This window comes from Mesocricetus auratus, unplaced genomic scaffold (genome assembly GCF_017639785.1).
Source record: "Mesocricetus auratus isolate SY011 unplaced genomic scaffold, BCM_Maur_2.0 Super-Scaffold_100004, whole genome shotgun sequence".
In the NCBI taxonomy this organism is placed as follows: Eukaryota; Metazoa; Chordata; class Mammalia; order Rodentia; family Cricetidae; genus Mesocricetus; species Mesocricetus auratus.
The window spans coordinates 6,164,966-6,183,020 of record NW_024429189.1 but is presented as its reverse complement, the minus strand read 5'-3'; the positions used below and the strand labels follow the sequence as shown (position 1 = coordinate 6,183,020).

Sequence of the window (18,055 nt, the reverse complement as noted above, 5' to 3'; positions counted from 1 at the left end):
TATCCAGTACTCTGCAGGCCGATTTTAGACCCTCCTCTCCAACCCCCACCTCTATCATATGTGCAAAACCACCTGCTACTTCAGGGCTCCTCACAGAAGCTCCCAGGTCCCTGCAGGGCCATCTGCTATACACACACTGTCCCAGGCTGACAGACCAGGGATAGCACAGATGGGAAACTTGGTGAGAGCCTTGCAGCTTCTGGGTTGACTGGTCTCCCAGGATCTGGCAGCCAGGAGCACCTCTGTGGGTTCAGATCAGCGTGAGGTGCACTTGTACTGATCTCTGCACTTTGTTAACAAAGGTGCAGGCCCCGCAACTCTGCCACAGCCCATTCTCATTCTTCACTTTCTGCCTGACCTCTGGGCTGTCTTCCCACAAAGCCTCTAGTTTATTTACGCAAGAAATTCTAGCTGGGCAACGGTGGCACACACCTTTAATCTCAGCAGAGGCAGGTGGACCTCTGTGAGTTCGAGGCCAGCATGGTCTACAGAGAGAGTGCCAGGACAGCCTCCAAAGTCACACAGAGAAACCCTGTCTCAGAAAAACAAACAAAAAGAAATTGTAAAACTTCAGAGCTGGGTTTGCAAACTAGAAGGGGCTTAGAGCATTTTCTGAATCCATCTTAACATACTGCTTTTCACATTTCAAAACAAAAACCAAACTGCTAACTTTATCAAATGTCAGATCTCTTTATTCTTAAAATGTGCACAGTAGTTGACTTAAATACAAAATGTACCCTTTCTTTGCAGGTAAGAAATTTCACTGGCATTTTCATGCCAATTGGCTTTTTAATCAAAATCTTTGCATTGAAAATAAATAAACATTTAAATTACTGAACTATTATATCCACTAATTGCAATACATCTCATAATACTTCAGACTTTAGAAGCTGAGCAGGGCCCTGTAGGAATGGAAGCCTTCTAACTGCGGAATGGACAGTCCAAACAGAGATGTATGTGGGGAGCTTGTCCCCCAGAAGGATGACCTTGGGACTCTACAAGAGTGGTTGAAAGTAGGCTCTGCCCAGGGTTGGCTTCTGCAAACATCAGCCATGTCAGACCTTGTGGGGTACTGTGGCAGCCCTGGGGTCACAGTTACAGAAGTCCCCTCAGCAATGCTCCCAGTTCAATGTGGGTTCAAAGCATTTCTCTTTGGAGCTATGCTTAAAACAGGTCTGATTTTTCAAGCTGACAGACCAATGGTATATCAATAACCTAGACACACAGGCAGCAATAAGGACAAACTCATCTTTTTCTTTTTTTCTTTTTAAAAAAGCACAGGATTCCAGGTTTCCCTCCTGCCACAGGGAAGTGAGACAGGAGGTTCAAGTGGCTGGGCCCAGGCCATGCCTGTCCCAGCAGGGAGGCCTGGCTGATCCTCCCATGGGATAGAAGGAGGGTTAACAACAGCCCAAGGAGTCAGCTGTCCATTTTTTTAAAGTGGCAGCAGGAACATTGATAATACAGGATTTTAAATGATACCCATGTGATCAGCTGTTGTTGGAAAGGATGCAAATATAAAATATAGATTATGCAAAGTGGAATGTATATTTACCCATGTAAGTACAGAGGTACACACATTCATCACACAGACACACACAACCACACATACACAAAGCTAGCTTACTTTATCCAAATAAAAAGAAGCTCCTGAGCCATAACAGGTCTCAGTAGGAATGTTTCCATAAATGTAGATGTAGTCTATGTTTTTTTAAAAAAGTCTTTAGGCACAAGTTTACCATTCAGAGTTTTGGGATTTTACAAATGATGTATTTAAACTGTTAAATTTTTGTTTGTTTTGGTTTTTTGAGACGGGGTTTCTCTGTATTGTTTTGGAGGTTATCCTGGAACTAGCTCTGTAGACCAGGCTGGCCTCAAACTCACAGAGATCCACCTGCCTCTGCCTCCCGAGTGCTGGGATTCAAGGCGTGCGCCACCAACGCCCGGCTAAATTTTTGTTTTTAAAGTTACCCTCAAGGCCAGGTGGCCTCGTGTGCAGGGGCCATTGCATGTGCCCAGCATCTGTGCCTCCACCAATGCCTTCTGCAGTGTATATGAGTCATGACAGGGGCTCTAGAGGCTTTCCAGAGACTGTACTCCCGCAGAGAACAGTGCTCACCACTGTGCTGTCGGGCAGAATCTCACCACAGGGACCAGAACTGAACTACAGCCTGACTGCGATGGCCTCCTATCTGCTGTCACCGCCCTTCCCCTTCTGAGTCTCTAAGTGTCTCATCCCCAAAGGTGACCAGACCTCCCTTCTCAACCTCAGAGCACCTTGAGCTCCCATGAGAGCGCCTGAGACTTGTGCAGGAACAGCTACACAGCACACATCTGTGGCAGGGTGTGATATCTGGAGGCCTCTGTGCTTTGGCTGTTCATCACTGGACACGGCCCCCAGGGAGCCAGGGTTGGGGGTGGGTAAGGGAAGGCAAACATAGATGTGAGGGAGCAGCAACATGATGGCTGTGTGCTGGACCTGCCTCCTTCAGGCCTACAAGGGCAAATACACACCAGTCTGACACGGAGGCTGGGAAGGTGAGGACAGGGTGGCAAAGGCAAAATGTTCCAGTAAAAACAAAACAAAACATGCTCCTCCAGACACCATGCTGGGCACATTTCCAAAATCCCTGATCCCAACATTAAAGCTGCAGGTGTGTGGGTGACTTCAAAGGCTTCCTCTGTGTTGTGATGCCTGTCCTACGTGTTCTATACAGCTGGGTGGTAGAGCCGAACTTTCCATCGCTTGGACCTCACTCGGAAGAAGAAGTACATGATCATGAGGAACAAGGAGGAGGCCACATAGAGCACCACACAGAGGCTCATGTCCAGACTGGAGAAGCCAACCCCAAGGAAGGGCACTGCTGCCTTGGCCTCTTCAAGTGCCTGGAGCCCCTTAGGGCTCTGGAGTCTTAGGTCCAGCCTGTGGTGCAGGTTCTTGGGGCCCAGTATGTGGGGTGGACGGAGACTCTCAGCATCCTGATGGATCCAGGACTTTCCTGAGGGGTTAAGACCTTCACCCTCTTCCTGCTCCCTGCCAGGAGCTCCCCAGTCACCAGGACTGCCCTGGTCCACAGAGTATGTATCCACCAGGTTGTCCCTGCTATAGTGCTGCTTCAGGAACACGAGTACCTGGTCCTCATTCCAGCTGTCCAGGCCTTTAATTTCATCATGGCAGGCTGGACAGAGGTCTGGAGTGGGCCATGGAACCTTTGGAAATTTGGGATCCTCACTCAGATGGCCTAGGAGGGAGGCAAGGAGAAAACCAGAGAAACCTTTTAGCCATAGGATGCAAGGTCTCACCCCATCTACCACCAGCTGTGCCCCCTGCCTCCCTTCCTGCCTCCCTCCTTCCCCACTCAGGGTATCCAATGCATGCCCTCTTCTTTCTGGCAAGCCCCCCCACCTGCGTGCAAAGGAGGGACCCTGCATTCTGGGCTCTACTTGCCACTCAGGGGACTACACTCTGTTGTAACCCACCTAGACCCTCCCTCTTTCATGGGTCCATGAAGCTCTCACTTTCTCACTTTCTGTGTCTCCCTCCCCCCATTTTTTTTTTTTTTTTTTTTTTTTTTGTTTTTTTGAGACAGAGTTTCTCTGTGGCTTTGGATGCTGTCCTGGAACTCACTTTGTAGACCAGGCTGGCCTCGAACTCACAGAGATCCGCCTGCCTCTGCCTCCCAAGTGCTGGGATTAAAGGCGTGCGCCACCAACGCCCGGCCCCTCCCCCCCATTTTTAAAGAAGGATTTTTCTGTATTAATAGCCCTAGCTGTCCTGGAACCCAACCCCTAGGCTGGTGGTAGGAATGGGGAGCAGGTAAGGAATCTTATGAGTAACATCACGCCAGCCCCTTCCCACTGTGGCCTAATGATGTGGGCACTTTTGCTTGGGGACAGATGACAGCAGGGCCCCTGGACTAGGCAGGCCCAGCTGGTGCCTTGTTCTGGTTGCCTCAAAGCCAGGCGCCTGGAGTGTGGGGAGGTAGAGTGGTGGGAGGGAGATAGGGAAGGCATTAGGGAGAAATCCCTGTACAAGGGCCACTGTTGCAGCGCCTTGAGACAAAGCAAATCCGCTACGCGAAAGGCACCGTCTGCTTCTGGTGCCAAGAAAAACCAATTTTCTTTAGTGCTTTAGTTGTAATATGTTTTATAATACAGCGGATTAAACAAAAACCAAGAGTTTAGTGACATGTTCCGTTCATCTCTATTAAATTCATTTCTCAGTAGAATTACTCTTAAGCCTAATTTTAATCTGCCATTGATTTTGGAATAGCAGGAATTACTTAACTCTGACAGACTACATGTGCCCTCTATTTTGTTTTCTTAAAACAAAATCACTTTGTGAGGTCTGCTTAACAATCTGAGATTTGTGTGTGTGTACATGTTTGTGTATACATATTAGTTAGTGCGTATACATTCTGGAAGAGGCCAGAGGTGGACACTGAGCACCTTCATCATTTGCTCTCTGAGACAGGGTCTTTCATTGAACCTGGAGTTTGTAGATTTGACTGGGATACACTGGCCAGCAAGACCCAGGGATTGTCTCTACCACCCCACCACCAGAGTTAGAGGTATGTGCTACTGCACACACATTGTTTTTTTCAAGACAGGGCTTCTCTGTGTAGGCCTGGTTATCCTGGAACTCCCTCTGAAGACCAGGTTAGCCTTGAACTCACAGAGATCCTCCTGCCTCTGCCTCCCAAGTGCTGGGATTACAGGCGTGCACCACGAATGCCAGGCCCAGATGTTTTTAAGAGATCAACTCAGACCCGCATGTTTGAATTTTTACAAATTGAACTAAATCTTCAGCCCCTGAGAACAGATTTTAAAGACATTAAAAATGTTTAGCAGCCGGGCGTTGGTGGCGCACGCCTTTAATCCCAGCACTTGGGAGGCAGAGGCAGGTGGATCTCTGTGAGTTCGAGGCCAGCCTGGTCTACCAAGCGAGTTCCAGGACAGCCTCCAAGACAATACAGAGAAACCCTGTCTCGAAAAACCAAAAAAAAAAAAAAAATGTTTAGCAAAATTTCTACAGGCTGTTTTTTTTTCAGAGTTCAGAATTGCTGGTGGTAAAGTTGGGGAGGGGGTATCGAAGGGAGATATGGGAGAAGCAAGAGCCCCATCAGTGTCTACAAAGGCCAGAAGCTCCAAAGTCAATGTGACAACAGTGGCCTGAGACACTCAGAACAAACAATGGCAAGAGGAAACCAACTAACTGTCCCCAAACACACTGACCGGGGCACCCTCGGCAGCCTTGAAGTGGGCTGGACCCTCCAAATCCAGGCTCAAGGTATGTGCTTGATAGTGTCAGGACAGCAAGGAACACGCAGGCCCCTTACCAGCCAGGCGGCTGTTCACCATGTTGTGCTTCTTCCAAAGCCAGAGAACAGCTTGGTCTCGGGTTTTCACAGAATTCATGGACTCCTTAGCCATTTCTTCAAAATGCTCGCCACATTCTTTGCAACCAAAGAATGTGTGAATGTATTTCCTTATGGTCTGTAACACAGCCTGGGGGTCATCTTCAAAACCTGCAGAAGGAAGAAGGCCGTCAGCGCTGTAAGCCTACGGACCATAAAGTCTTGGACCTGTCAGATGGTTCAAACAGGAAGACTCAGGTAGCATCCAGGAGCATGGACTGGCTCCAAGTGTCCCCATAGAGAAGAACCCATGGCATGGTTCCCCAGATACCATACTGCAACTGGAAGTGGAAGGCTGCTCCCGCTGCATGAGGACAGTGGAAATCACACTGGGCACACATCATTAGTATGGGTATTCCAAAGGTTGAGTACCAAGAGGAACAAGCCTCAATAACTCAGATGCCTTAAAAGAGATGTTCTAACATTCCTCCACCATGCTACTGGTTGTCTCTGTCCTTGACCTCATGACCCAAAGGGCAACCTAATTCTAAAAGAGTATGTTTCCTAGGATCTGCCATTCTGCCAGCCGTGTGCACTTTCCTGCTTTGTAACCCCTGAAAGTGTTGCTTGTGGAGATGAGGCTGTCACTCTGAGCCCAGAGCCAACCTGTTTCAGAATCCACAGAACCAGGTCCAAGAGCAAATATGGCTGTGTAAAATCTTCCCTGAGCAGATGGGCAGCAACAGTTACCAGCTGGCCAGCTGCTAGGGCTCCCTCTTGCAGGATGAACATGAAGGCAGGTTGGCAAAGTCTGCACTCTTTCAACAGGACTGGGTCTCTCCAAATGGTAACAGTTTTATTCTTTTGTTTGCTTTGATTTTTGGAAGCAGGGTCTTGCTATGCCACCTTCGTTGGCCTAGGACTTGCAAAAGAGCTCAGGTTGGCCTTGAATTCAAGACCACTACATCTAACTGATGGAGGTTTTTGTTTTGTTTTTTTGAGACAAGGTTTCTCTGTGTAGTCCTGGCTGCCCTGAAACTCACTCTGTAGACCAGGATGGCCTCAAACTCAAGAGATCTGCCTGCCTCTGTCTCCTGAGTGCTGGAATTAAAGGTGTGCACCACCACCACTAGGCTGGTGGTGGTTTTAAAATACAACAGTGAGCATCTGGGGCCACAGTTCACAGTAAAACAGGGGCTTATAGGATAGAAACAGCAGACATGAAGGGTATACAGCATTTTCAGAAAGCAATTCATCCCAAAGGCAGAAGCAAACAGCCAGAGCCAAGCAACCCAACCACACAGGGCTGGGCTGCATCCCAATGTAGATGAGCATGCAAGTAAGGGACCAGCACCACAGACAGGCAGCAAAGTGACAGAACAGAAATGCATTTCCCACTAGGGATGGAGTCTTTCCATCCAGAGCAGCCTGCATGGGAGTCTGCTTCTCAACAGGCCCTGACCTTCAGCCAACAAGAAGCTCTTGGGCATGGGGAGTTACACGAGGACCTTTATACCTGGAAGACAGAAATCCACATACCGCTGTTCCTGCTGGCCTTGAGGATGCCCACGGGTAGCGGGGTAATGCCTGGTGTGAGACCGTTGCTATTCTTGTGACCGCCTGCCTGGCCTCCTCTCCCCACTAGAGCTCTAAACATCTGCCTCACATCACAGTAATCCCTCCTTTTGCCCACTGAACCACCACTCACTCCAGCCCTAATCTTTAAAGTGGACAAGAACCATAAACCACTACCTGGGGGAGGGTTAGACCACGCAGTCAGCACTTTAGTAGACAGCTTTAAATCAGCAGCGAGAAAAGAAAACCTCGAAGACTTAATCCTGCTCCTCGACTGACCCAATTCCATTGGCAGGAGACTACTCTCCTCAGGGGTGCATCAGGCTGTGTTCATGAGGAAGAGAGAGCTGCAGCTGCCTGCCTGAATGTGGTCTGTCATGCAGACATCAAGAATGTATCTTAGGACCTGTGTCTCTGGCTGTCCTGAGCTGTCTTTAAGCACACACACCCCCTTCCCCGCCCCAGCACAAATCAGCAGTGCTAAGGAGCTGGCACAGCAGAAGCATGGTGAGCCAGCACTCACTCCCTTTACCACAGAACTTTCTCCACAGACAAGAGACCTCTGGAGTCAGCCTGTTTCAGTAGTCCTGACACATCAAATCACACAGTGCCATGGGTCTAACCTCAGTGTCTGAACTGTTTCTGGGTTTCTCCCTGGTGTGTGCTCCTCTTTCTTCTGATTTCCAGGGGAATGCGATGTTAAGACCAACTCTCTCCCATCCTGGACATACCCTTTTGGAAAGTGATTTAGGTGCCTCTATGAAGAGGTGGGTCCACTTCTCTAGCTCTGAGTTCAATCTGTACAAATGATACGGCTGAATGACAACCTGCCAAGGCCTTCAGGGTCCTCCCTCATCTTGGCACCTCCTGGTAGGAAGCTGAGGCTGGTCTGCAGGAGTGATTTAATTTACCACCCCCCTTGTGCCCTGATGGTCAATTACCACCAGAAACCCACACAAACAAGCCCATGCCTAGGAATAGAAATCATGCAGTCCAGTCAGACCCAACTGCTGACCCATGCAGACATGAGCAAGAAAAACAGTGGGTGGCTGACCATACCACTTAGTTATAAGTTTATGATGCTACTGGAAAGCAAACTGGATCGAATGGATTCTACTTCGCTTGGTATCAACACGAGTGGACCAAACAGACTACCACACAAGAGCTGAAAGACAAACACGAGTCTACAGCTCCAGAGCTTGATGACCTGGGAAGTACCCACATGGTCACAGGGCGGGTGAGTTCAACACAGGCTAGAGCCTTACGAAGAGAGCAGATGTAATTCTCATCTTGCTATTTTGTCACTGACAGCATCAGTCCCTATCCTAAGGTTTTGTTGTTTTCAACTCCATGTGACAGGCAGCCTCTGGGACTATCCCTGGTCCTTGCTTCTGAGACTCAAGACTCACAGGTTCTTGTTCCCTTGGGAGCAAAGTGGGCCAGAGAGACCAAGATGACAGAAGTGATGAGTGCTGTTCTTCTGCTGGCTCCCAAGATGTGAATGGACCTCAGAGGAGCAGCCAGCAGGCATTGGTAAAGCTTGGAAACAGGTCTATTCCCAGTTGGAATGGGTCTTATTATCCTGAAGCTGAGGAGCCAGTTTAGGCCACACTCAAGATTCCTGACCCATAGAAACTGTAAGACTATGAAAGCAGGACTTGTTTGTTTTTAAGATTTATTTGTTTAATGTATACTGGTGTTTTGCCTGTATATACTCTGTGAGGGTACTGGATGCCCTGGAACTGGAGTTATACACGGTTGTGAACCACCATGTGGGTGCTGGGAACTGAACCCAGGTCCCCTGGAAGAGCAGTCAGTGCTCTTAACCACTGAGCATCTCTCTAACTCGAAAGTAGGATGCTTTAAGCTGCTAAATTTGAGGCTAAATTGTTCTAAAACAAATGACAAATAGTATACCTCACTAAACAGGGTTCACTTGCCTTATTTTCCTGAGTAAACCAAGGTGAGTTTAATTACAAAGATTTCTGGTTTGTCTGTCTTCTCTGTGGCTCCTTTTTAATAAGGCTGTTGTTGCAAAGGGTATGGAACTCTCCCTACTGCCTTCCACGCAGAGCAGGCTGTGCTCATGGTGTCTGCATTCTGAAATGCTTACCCCCAGACTTATCATGTCCCCTGTCCCAACATCTAGAAGACTGGCACTTCATAGACAGCAAAACAAAATCTTGTAGATACTTTTGGTAGTACATGCCACACACTGGAACTAGACAGTGAATGCAGAAGGCCACTCATGCCAGCTCGGTTAGGCAGATGGTTACCTGTGCCAACCAGTGCTTCTGGATGGGTAGAGGCCTGAACCGTCAAAGTGTGAAACAGTTTCCAGAGGGAGCATGGGTAGCCCCTCAACTCCAATCGGCTTCCTTGACATCCCACCCACTTTATGTGGCTGGTAAGAAAGATTCCAGAAATCTGAGGGGAAAACATCCACAAAGAATACAAGACAAGTGTTAAAATTAACACTAGCTGTGAGATGCCTTGGGCCTTGGTTGGGGAGATGACCATACAAGGGTATGAATTTATCAAAGCTTCTCGCTGCATGCCTATATTCTCAGCACTTAGAAGGTTAAGACTGGAGAATCTCAAGTTTGAGGCCAGCCTGGGCTACATGAGAGACCTATCTAACAAACAAACAAAAGAATCAAACAACAATGTAAAAACCAAAAGCCCTGGGTGCTGTGCTGTCTGAGGGCAGCCCTCAGTGTGTTCTTGGTGAGCTGTCCTAGATCTGAAGCCTTCAGTGTAACCTGCCAGCATCACTGAGGTAGGGAAATGGGCATCATAGAAATGGGAACAGCAAAAATCATGAGGCATCTTTACCCAGGGACACAGTTTCCCTCCCTAGGGACATGAGACTTCTCTACACAGGGACAGGGCTTTTCTACATGGGGAGGGGGTTCTCCAAGCAGGAAGATGGGACCTGTGCTGTGTGAATCAACTGACAACAAAGAAGGCACCACAGGTGAGTCGACTCATTCTTCCTTTTTGTAGACTTTGGGTCCTGGCCTGAGCAGGAGGAGGGACATGCTAGGTGAAGGAAAATGGCACGATTTACACTACACACAGCCAAGGCTGGGACTCACCCGCATTTTGTTGTTGACTAGGTCTAGGATGGCATTGTATGGAATCTTGTCCAGGGGGAGGTTGGCCAGCCACTCCTGCAATGTCTCCAGAAGCTTCTTGACTGCCGGCCGGCCGGGGAACAGCTAAGAGAGGAAGGACCCACCCTATAAGATATTGAGAAAAAATGCCACTACCTCCTAAGGTCTGAAAGCAGTATGGAGAGCTGTGACCTTGTGGCAAAGTCACAGAGCAGGGTCAAAGCCCCACACTACACACAGTCCTTTAAGGAAATGGACTCAACCTCAGAGCCAGGCTACCAGGCTAGAATTGGGAGTTTTTCAAGAACTAGAGGTTAGCAGGTGGCTGTTTTACGATGTCAGACAGGAAGACTACTGAGTATGGTATATCATCAAGGGCTCAGTGGCCTTCCAGAAGGCACTGCCTGCATACTTATCCTGTCTTTCTGCAATTCTTCAGTTCCAACAGCCTCTCTTACTGTCTCTAACCAACTGCCCTATAAGCTGTGTGGGAACAGACACCTATCGTAGGCAGGGATGACATGTAGCCTAGTGGCTGACTCACAACACAGACGCCTGGAGAGCAAGTAGCTAAGAGAACCCTGGTGGCTTTGCTCTCCTGAGATAGCATATTGTTCTCTCACTACATGTGCAAAAATAAAGGCCGCTTTGGCTACATTTCATGCTTACAAAGCAGTATGATCAGTTAATCAGCATCAAATTTGTTCTTAAATGTTTAAGTAAATTTTACAACAGTAACTTTTTATCATGATTTAAGGAGCTGTCATCATCATATGGCACATCCTCAGACACCAGAGCTAGCTGAAAGGGCAGGAAGGCAATATACAGAGAAGCACACCCATTGAGACAAGGTTGATTCCTGTAAGCCAACAACGTTAGCCTGGTGTATTTGCTGGCAGGAGGTCATTCCAGGGTAGCAGGTCTAGTGAGACATATAGTTAGTTTAGATGAATACTTTTTGTTTTGGAAACAGGGTCTCTCTACATAGCCCTGGCTGACTTGGAACTCAATAAGTAGACTTAGGCTGTTCTTAAACTTGCATAGATCTGCCTGCCTCTGCCAGCAGAGTGCTGGAATCAAAGGTGTCTGCCACCACCCCTGGCTGGACACACTTTTAAAGAACAAAGCCATCCAGAGCCATCTCAACCTTGACCAGCACAGTGACTAAAAACTTACCTAGCAGTTTCACTGAAATACCTGGCCCATTATTCCTTGAAACATAAAGCTTATTTCCTTTGTTTTTCCAAAGTTACACTATAAATGTAAATATTTATAACCTACCTACCTGGACAAAAGCAATCCTATCAAAGGACTTTCCATGTAGTGAAAGAAGGCATGTAAAATACCTTGCTTCATCCATATACAGTACAAGATAAAGTGGGTCTCATTCTACTAATAGTGCTGTGGGGGTATCTGAAAGGTCAGAAAGCAGCAGGACTACAGCTAGACCAGACAGGGCTGCTACAACCAACAGGAGAGCTCAGGCTTATCCCTGAAGGGCAGGGCAATTCCTCCTCCCTAGCTCTGGGCACTGGAGACGAATACTTGGCAGGAACCAACCCTGACACTTCTCACTCTGTGTCAGCTACCAGAGTGATAGCTTGTACCCTGTACTACACATCACCAAGGTGGAGGTGGTCCCAGCCCATCTAGAAGGTCTTCTGAGCATGTCAAGCTCGCTGCTTAGTCTTTTCCTGCCCCTTCCACCCTTCCCAGCATTAGTCCTGTTCTTCAGGAGCCAGCCATCTGAAGCTGTCAGTTCAAGGTCTCTCTTCCAACCCCTTGGGAGCCCTATCAGGGCCAGAATGGCCACCGAGCACACACCTGCCACACCTAGTGGCCTTCCTGTATTAGCTTTGTTAGGTATCCCTTCATCTACCCCTTAATCCTGCTCAGCGCTTATGCATGGAACTAATTTCCTCACATGGTTACTAGGAGACTATGGCTATGCTGGCTGGTCATCTTCAACCTGATTCTGGCATGGAAGGACCTAGGCTGTGTTGTGTCATGACTTGTTCTTCCCCTGGACACCTAACTCTCCTAGAACCCCATTCTGAAGCTGCCTAGGAGCAGGTCCCCACCTTTGAAATCTATACAACCTCCCATTCCTCATGCCTCATCTATACTTTCCCTCAGCCTGCTGAACCGCCCCGGTTTAAGTGGGGCAGTCAGAGCTCAACAGCGCTCTGCTCCTGTTCTCAGCTTCTGTTGCCCCACCCTCACAGGCAGACATCAGTCAATACCAGCTGATACCAAGGGGTCTAGACTAGCCAGCTACCCACATCGGCAGACAGATGACCTGGAGCTTAGTATCACAGTCTGAGCAGAGCCACGCGTACCTTGGCAATGACAGTCATGAAGTCCCTAAATGTCTTGAGCTGAGCTCCAGCCAGGGACTTGTGGGCGGCCAGCTCCACTCTCAGCAGGTAGTGCAGTCCCGACTCCAGGTCCGCGGCGTACAGCTTGGCCCTGAGAGGACAGTGAAGAGTTAGGAAGGATACTCCCCGCCTTCCTGTACAAGGCTCCTCTTGTTTCTGCCACCACCCCTGCGTGGGAGGCTGACTGAGGAAGCTGCCAAGTGTAGCTCTCTGCGGCACCCAGTCCCCTTCATACTTGCCTGTCAAATTCTTTCCAAACCATAGCCTCTGAATTTTCTTCTTTGTTGGGCTTTTCAGGAAAGGAAAGGGACTTTTTCCTCACATCTGGCAAGGATTTTAAGTAAGAGGAGAAAAATGATCGTAGAGGTTTTGCACTGTGAAAGGAAAGAGAGGATGCTTTTATGGCCGTCCTCGGAGATCATGCAGCCTCTCCAGGTCATAACTTGGAGGAGAGCTGCTCACCCCTCACACACTATTCACCCTGTGCATACACTGACAGAGGTGGTGAAGACACTCAGCTTAGCTGGGCCTCAGGAGCTACCCTCCCATCTGAGATGAGAAGACAGAATACCTAGTCCAGAGAATCACTGACATAGCTGCGGTAAGTACCATAGCTCATGCACACTTGCTAGGTCTGTAAGATGCTTGTGAAGACATTGGAGCATCTGCCAAAACCAGTTTCATCCCAGCTATGATTCCACTGTGTCAGAGGGCCTTCCTGTCACGCTTGCTCTGCCAGCTGAAGCATATCTGGAGGCCAGGCCTGGGGAAGTCACTCCAAAGCTTTCTGCCATCTGCCACTCAGGAACCATCAGTGCACCCAGAGCTCAGTGTCATTTCCACAAAGAATAAAGTCATGCTACTATAAAGTATTAATGAGGCTTTGTGGTAGAGGCTGTAGATGTGACACTCTTGGTGCTATGTGTACATACATTTGTCTTCAGAACTCAACTGCAGTTACTGGGGTAACTGTTAGGGCAGCCTCCCAGGTGCTCAGGGCCCAACCCAAGAAGCTCCATGACCTTGGGTGCCCTGGATTTCTATATTTTTCTTTTTCTTTTTGAGAGAGGATCTCATGTAATCTCTATGTAGCCAAGGATGACATTGAGTTTCTGATCCTCCTGCCTCACCTCCCAAATGCTGAGATTACAGGTATGAGCCACTATGCTTAGTTATGCAGTGATAGAATCAAAGCTAGGCATCCTGCATACTAACCAAGTACTTTGCTATACAATCCACTTCCATACAGCTAAATTATGAGGTGTAACTGTGACTTTGGGAAGCTTCTCCTGCAGCTTAGAACTTTTGTTATCATGTCTATTCTGCTTTCTAAAGCTTTATTCAAGGTCACTTTATTGACCTGGTGCCTGGTGGCCACACCCTCCTCTCACTCTAGTAAGGGCTTGCCGGTGACAACAGACACAACCAAAAGCCCAGAATTAGCCCAGGAGGCACCTGTTGCCCTTGAAGTTTGTGCAGAAACAACCAGAGGCAATGACCATTCCAGATCCGGAGCTTGGAACATGGTCACACAGGTCAGGGAAGGTGGCCAGACATATGGCTTCCTCGAATTTTGGCCAACTAGTCTGTCAGGTGGACTCTGAGGCTTTATCCAGTATGCCCATGAAGCATGAGTCTCCACAGACATTACCGAATGATCTATACATTATACAAACTAGCACTTACACATTAACCAGTCCATGAGACCCATTTGGGTAAATCAAGTAACAGGAAGGAACCGAAGAAATGCCAAGTGTCCCCAGAAATGCTTTGTCCCTATCCAGTGCTCGGCTCACCACGATGTTGTCATATGGGATTAAGTCTAAGATCACCTGCAGAACAAGAAGTCATGTTACCTTCATGCTTTATTGGAAAACATCCCAGAGTTTGTAGACCCACCACTTCACAGGCCACCCTTCACCTAACATGTGCTGAACTGTCCAGAGAACAGCACTACACAGCTGTACTACACATGGAACCCTTGCTCTGCTTGCAAACAGCTGGGTAGTGCGACCAGTGCTATACCAGTTACACAAGACCGGGGCACAGCACCACAGCCAGTCTTCATCCATCCCTCTGCAACCAAAAGCAGCCCGTGCACCTTAACGTCTACTGAATTTTAAGTAGCTCACCAAGTCACATGCCCATTTGTTGTTTGTGTGTATGCATTCATGTGTGTGCAGGTACACGTGTGTACGGAGATGCATGTGGAGGTCAGAGGACAACCTAAGGTGCCATTACTCAAGTGCCATCCATTTTGTTTCATTAGCCTGGGCTTACCAAGTTGGCAGGCAGGCTGGCCAGCAAACCCCAGAGACATGCCTACTCTGGCTACTCAGCATTAGGATTACAAATGTGTCCCTGGGGATGGAATCCTAATGCTTCCAAGGTAAGTACTTTAAGGGCTAAAGCATAAGTAACCCAGGCCCAAAAGTAACATCTGTTACTAAACTTCACCTTTCTGAACCAGTTTGTTGGCTACAGAATCTACATGAACTGCGTAAGCACCTTCACCACTCTCCAGCTACAGGCCTGCTTTCCCAACACTCTGAGCCAGGAGGTTTGGGGTGGCTCCTGCAGGTGACTTGTACCATTGGGCTTGCTTAGGCTGAAGGAGGTGCACTGGGTCTTAGTGACAGAGAGACCAGGGCTATGGTATCCCAGTGTCTAAAAAACCCCTCATGTGCTTGCATACCACATGGCAAGGGGAGTCTATTGTTCTCTGCTGCTCTTAGATGTGAAACAAGGCAGTTACTTCCAGGGATGACGAACAGACTACATGTGAGGTGGCTCACAGTGGTAGCGGTGGTGGTTGTCCTTTGTTTGCTTGTTGTTGTTATTGATGTTTTTGAGACACTTTGTAGCCATCACTGGCCTGGAACTCATGTGTATTCCATCTTAAACTCAGCCACTTGAGTGCTGGGATTAAAGCTGCGTGACCACCACACTGGCCACAACGGTTCTTCTTGATACTGACTCTTAGGGCACCCTTGGTTACAGGTCCACCCAGAGGACCAGGTCTTACTGATCCCAAAGGCATTGATATCCTGGTACTATGGGGACAGGGTGACTGGCAAGAAAATGGGCCTTCAGTCGTCTTCTCAGGGACAAAGTCCTGTTTTTGGTTTATAAGTGTACATGTGTGTATGACGGCATGTACACTGGCATGCAGTGGCTCTGGACAGTAGGGAAAGGAGTTGAGCATCAATGAGTTCTCGGTTTTACTGCTTCTCAGTCCTTTGACTGAGAATCCTGCCAACAATGAAGCAAAGGATAAGATGTATCATGGAACCAAGAGAGGGCAGTGAGGTCCCAGAGAGCAGCCAGGCACACGTGGTTGCCTGCCTGACATCCTCCAGGGTCTATGGAGGGCAGTGTTGTCTCCTCCTTCCTGAGCTACCCAGATAACCTGCAGAACTGCACCAAAGTGGCAGGAAGGAGCCCAGGAGTCAGTGCTGAATTCCCATGTGAGCCAAGAGGCCTCCTTATTTTCAAGGGACTTTGGCATTAGCAACTAGGTCTCTGGTCCCTTGGTTTGATACTTGGCCAAAGCGGAAGGCTTCTGAACCACCCATATGACACCAACATTTCACAAAAGAAACAAGGTCCTACAGATTCCTGAATGTGGTAACGGAACACAGGAGATCTATAACAGCACATGATAATAGAACTGATGGAAGACAGCAATGGCTGGACCCTCAAAGGCAGTCCTGTCACTCTAGCCTTTTCTGCTATATATAGGTCAGTGACCTAGGAGCTCTGTAACTAACGATAGCTCAAGGCTCACTGGTTGTTGCTGTCAATAGACTAACCACAGTCCACCCCAGCCACATTAGCTGTAGCCCCAGAGCACACAAGACACAGTACCTCTCGTCCAACATAAGAACCACTGCTCTCAAACACAACTGCGTGGTATTGGCCACTATGGCTGTCCATGAGGGAAAGGATGTCACTGGGCCTGTCAGGAGAAAGCACAACCCTTAATGCTCTCCAGGATAGCAAGCTGTTACAGCATGCCAGCACCCCAGTCACTGTATATACTCAGATTTTAAAAACCATGCCTAATATGCACCATGCAACTTGGGGAGAGGGATGAACCAGGGCTTCCTATTTGCTGAGCTCTACCACCATGATGCTCCAGGTCCCACAGGCCACCTTTTGATGGAGTTACTCACTGAACAGGGTCCAGGGGCGGGCAGGCAGGAGGCCGAGTGCCCTCTGTGTGGTTCTGCAGGAAGTCAATCATCGTCTGCCTGACAGTCTGAAGTTCCCTGTCAGGTCCTACAAAAGCAAATCTTGGTCATGGCTGTGGCTGCAGGTATATGTACCTAAGCAGCTCCCAAGCCCAGAGCCCGAGGATAGGGAAGGCAGCAGCACCGTTCATGAGACCGGAGGTGCACAGCTGCTCACTGACAGGCTGTAGTATGGTCAGCAGCAGATGCATAGAGGGAGAGCGCACAGCTGAGAGCAAGTGATAGGCTACAGGATACATGGCAAAGTGACAAACCTCATGCACATGGTGGTGAGAGGGGGCCAGGAGCACCAACCAACTCCATGTATATTGCTAACAGAGGCAAACTACTCCTGACGCCAGAAATGTCAGGCGTCTCCCAGGGGGACAAACCTGTGAAGCAGTCATCTGGTCTTCACCAGGGCACTGCTCACCTGGCCAGGCTCACACATTAAAATGTATGAGCAGAGCCCTATATCTGCATATATATACTCCACTAGATCCTTTTCCAAGTTTGTTACCACATGAAGGTGGAAAGAGACCTGCAGGTAGCAGGGGGTAGGGCTGGAAGGTACAGAATGAGAACGATCAGAATGGAGGATATACATGTATGAAATAGTCAAAGGACAAGCTTAATAAAAATTGCAATAAAAATTTACTATCACATTTCCCAAGAAGAGCAAAAGCACAAAATAAAGAATTTTCTGTGGCTGGAAAGATGGGTCGGTGGATGTACTGCTCTTCCAGAGAACAGATTCAGTTCCTAAAACCTATGTTGGATGGCTCACAGTCTCCTGTGACTCCAGTTCCAGGGGAGTCTGACACCTCTGGCCTCCAAGGACAGACAGACAGGTGTATATACAAACACATACACACATAATCAAAATTAAAAAAAAAATCTTAGCTGGGTGATGGTGGTGCACGCCTATAATCCCAGCACTCAGGAAGCAGGGGCAGGCGGATCTCTGTGAGTTCAAGGCCAGCCTGGTCTACCTACAGAGCTAGTTCCAGGATAGCCAGGACTACACAGAGAACAACAAAACAAAACAAATCTTATTCCCACACAGTAGCGGTGGCTTGTTCCTTCTCTTTACCTTCAGACAAGCAAGATATCATCACACCACAAGAACAATGAAAGTTTGAATTTTAATAGAAAGCCAGGCAGCACTGGTGCAAATTTGCTGGCTGAGGGAGGAGGCCCCTGGGCTCCATCTGCTAAGACCAAATCCAGTTTACCAGGTTGTGAGTCAGTCTATGGGATTAGAAGAGAATGCTGTGTGTCCTTACCTTTAAAGTTTTCTCCAGTTGTAAACTCCTTTGTAAATGCTTTAAAATACTGAAGGAAAAACACAAAAAATAAGAACAGCCTGGGTGAGTTGAGTATGTGTTTAATATTTA

At 48.3% G+C, this 18,055-nt stretch overlaps 1 protein-coding gene across 1 annotated transcript in view; it reads right to left on the bottom strand.

Annotated features, from left to right (window-relative positions):
- Window positions 1–674: 674 nt before the first annotated feature.
- Window positions 675–18,055, bottom strand: part of Qsox2 (quiescin sulfhydryl oxidase 2) — a 28,765-nt gene continuing 11,384 nt past the window's right edge. Inside the window, exons 3-12 of the mRNA XM_005083661.4 lie at window positions 17,945–17,993; window positions 16,602–16,707; window positions 16,294–16,384; window positions 14,113–14,258; window positions 12,666–12,800; window positions 12,388–12,517; window positions 10,031–10,153; window positions 9,209–9,359; window positions 5,340–5,528; window positions 675–3,242 (exon numbers count right to left, since the gene is read on the bottom strand). Coding sequence (XP_005083718.1) covers window positions 2,710–3,242; window positions 5,340–5,528; window positions 9,209–9,359; window positions 10,031–10,153; window positions 12,388–12,517; window positions 12,666–12,800; window positions 14,113–14,258; window positions 16,294–16,384; window positions 16,602–16,707; window positions 17,945–17,993 — 1,653 coding nt within the window. The 3' untranslated portion in view covers window positions 675–2,709. The remainder of the gene's footprint in view (window positions 3,243–5,339; window positions 5,529–9,208; window positions 9,360–10,030; window positions 10,154–12,387; window positions 12,518–12,665; window positions 12,801–14,112; window positions 14,259–16,293; window positions 16,385–16,601; window positions 16,708–17,944; window positions 17,994–18,055) is intronic.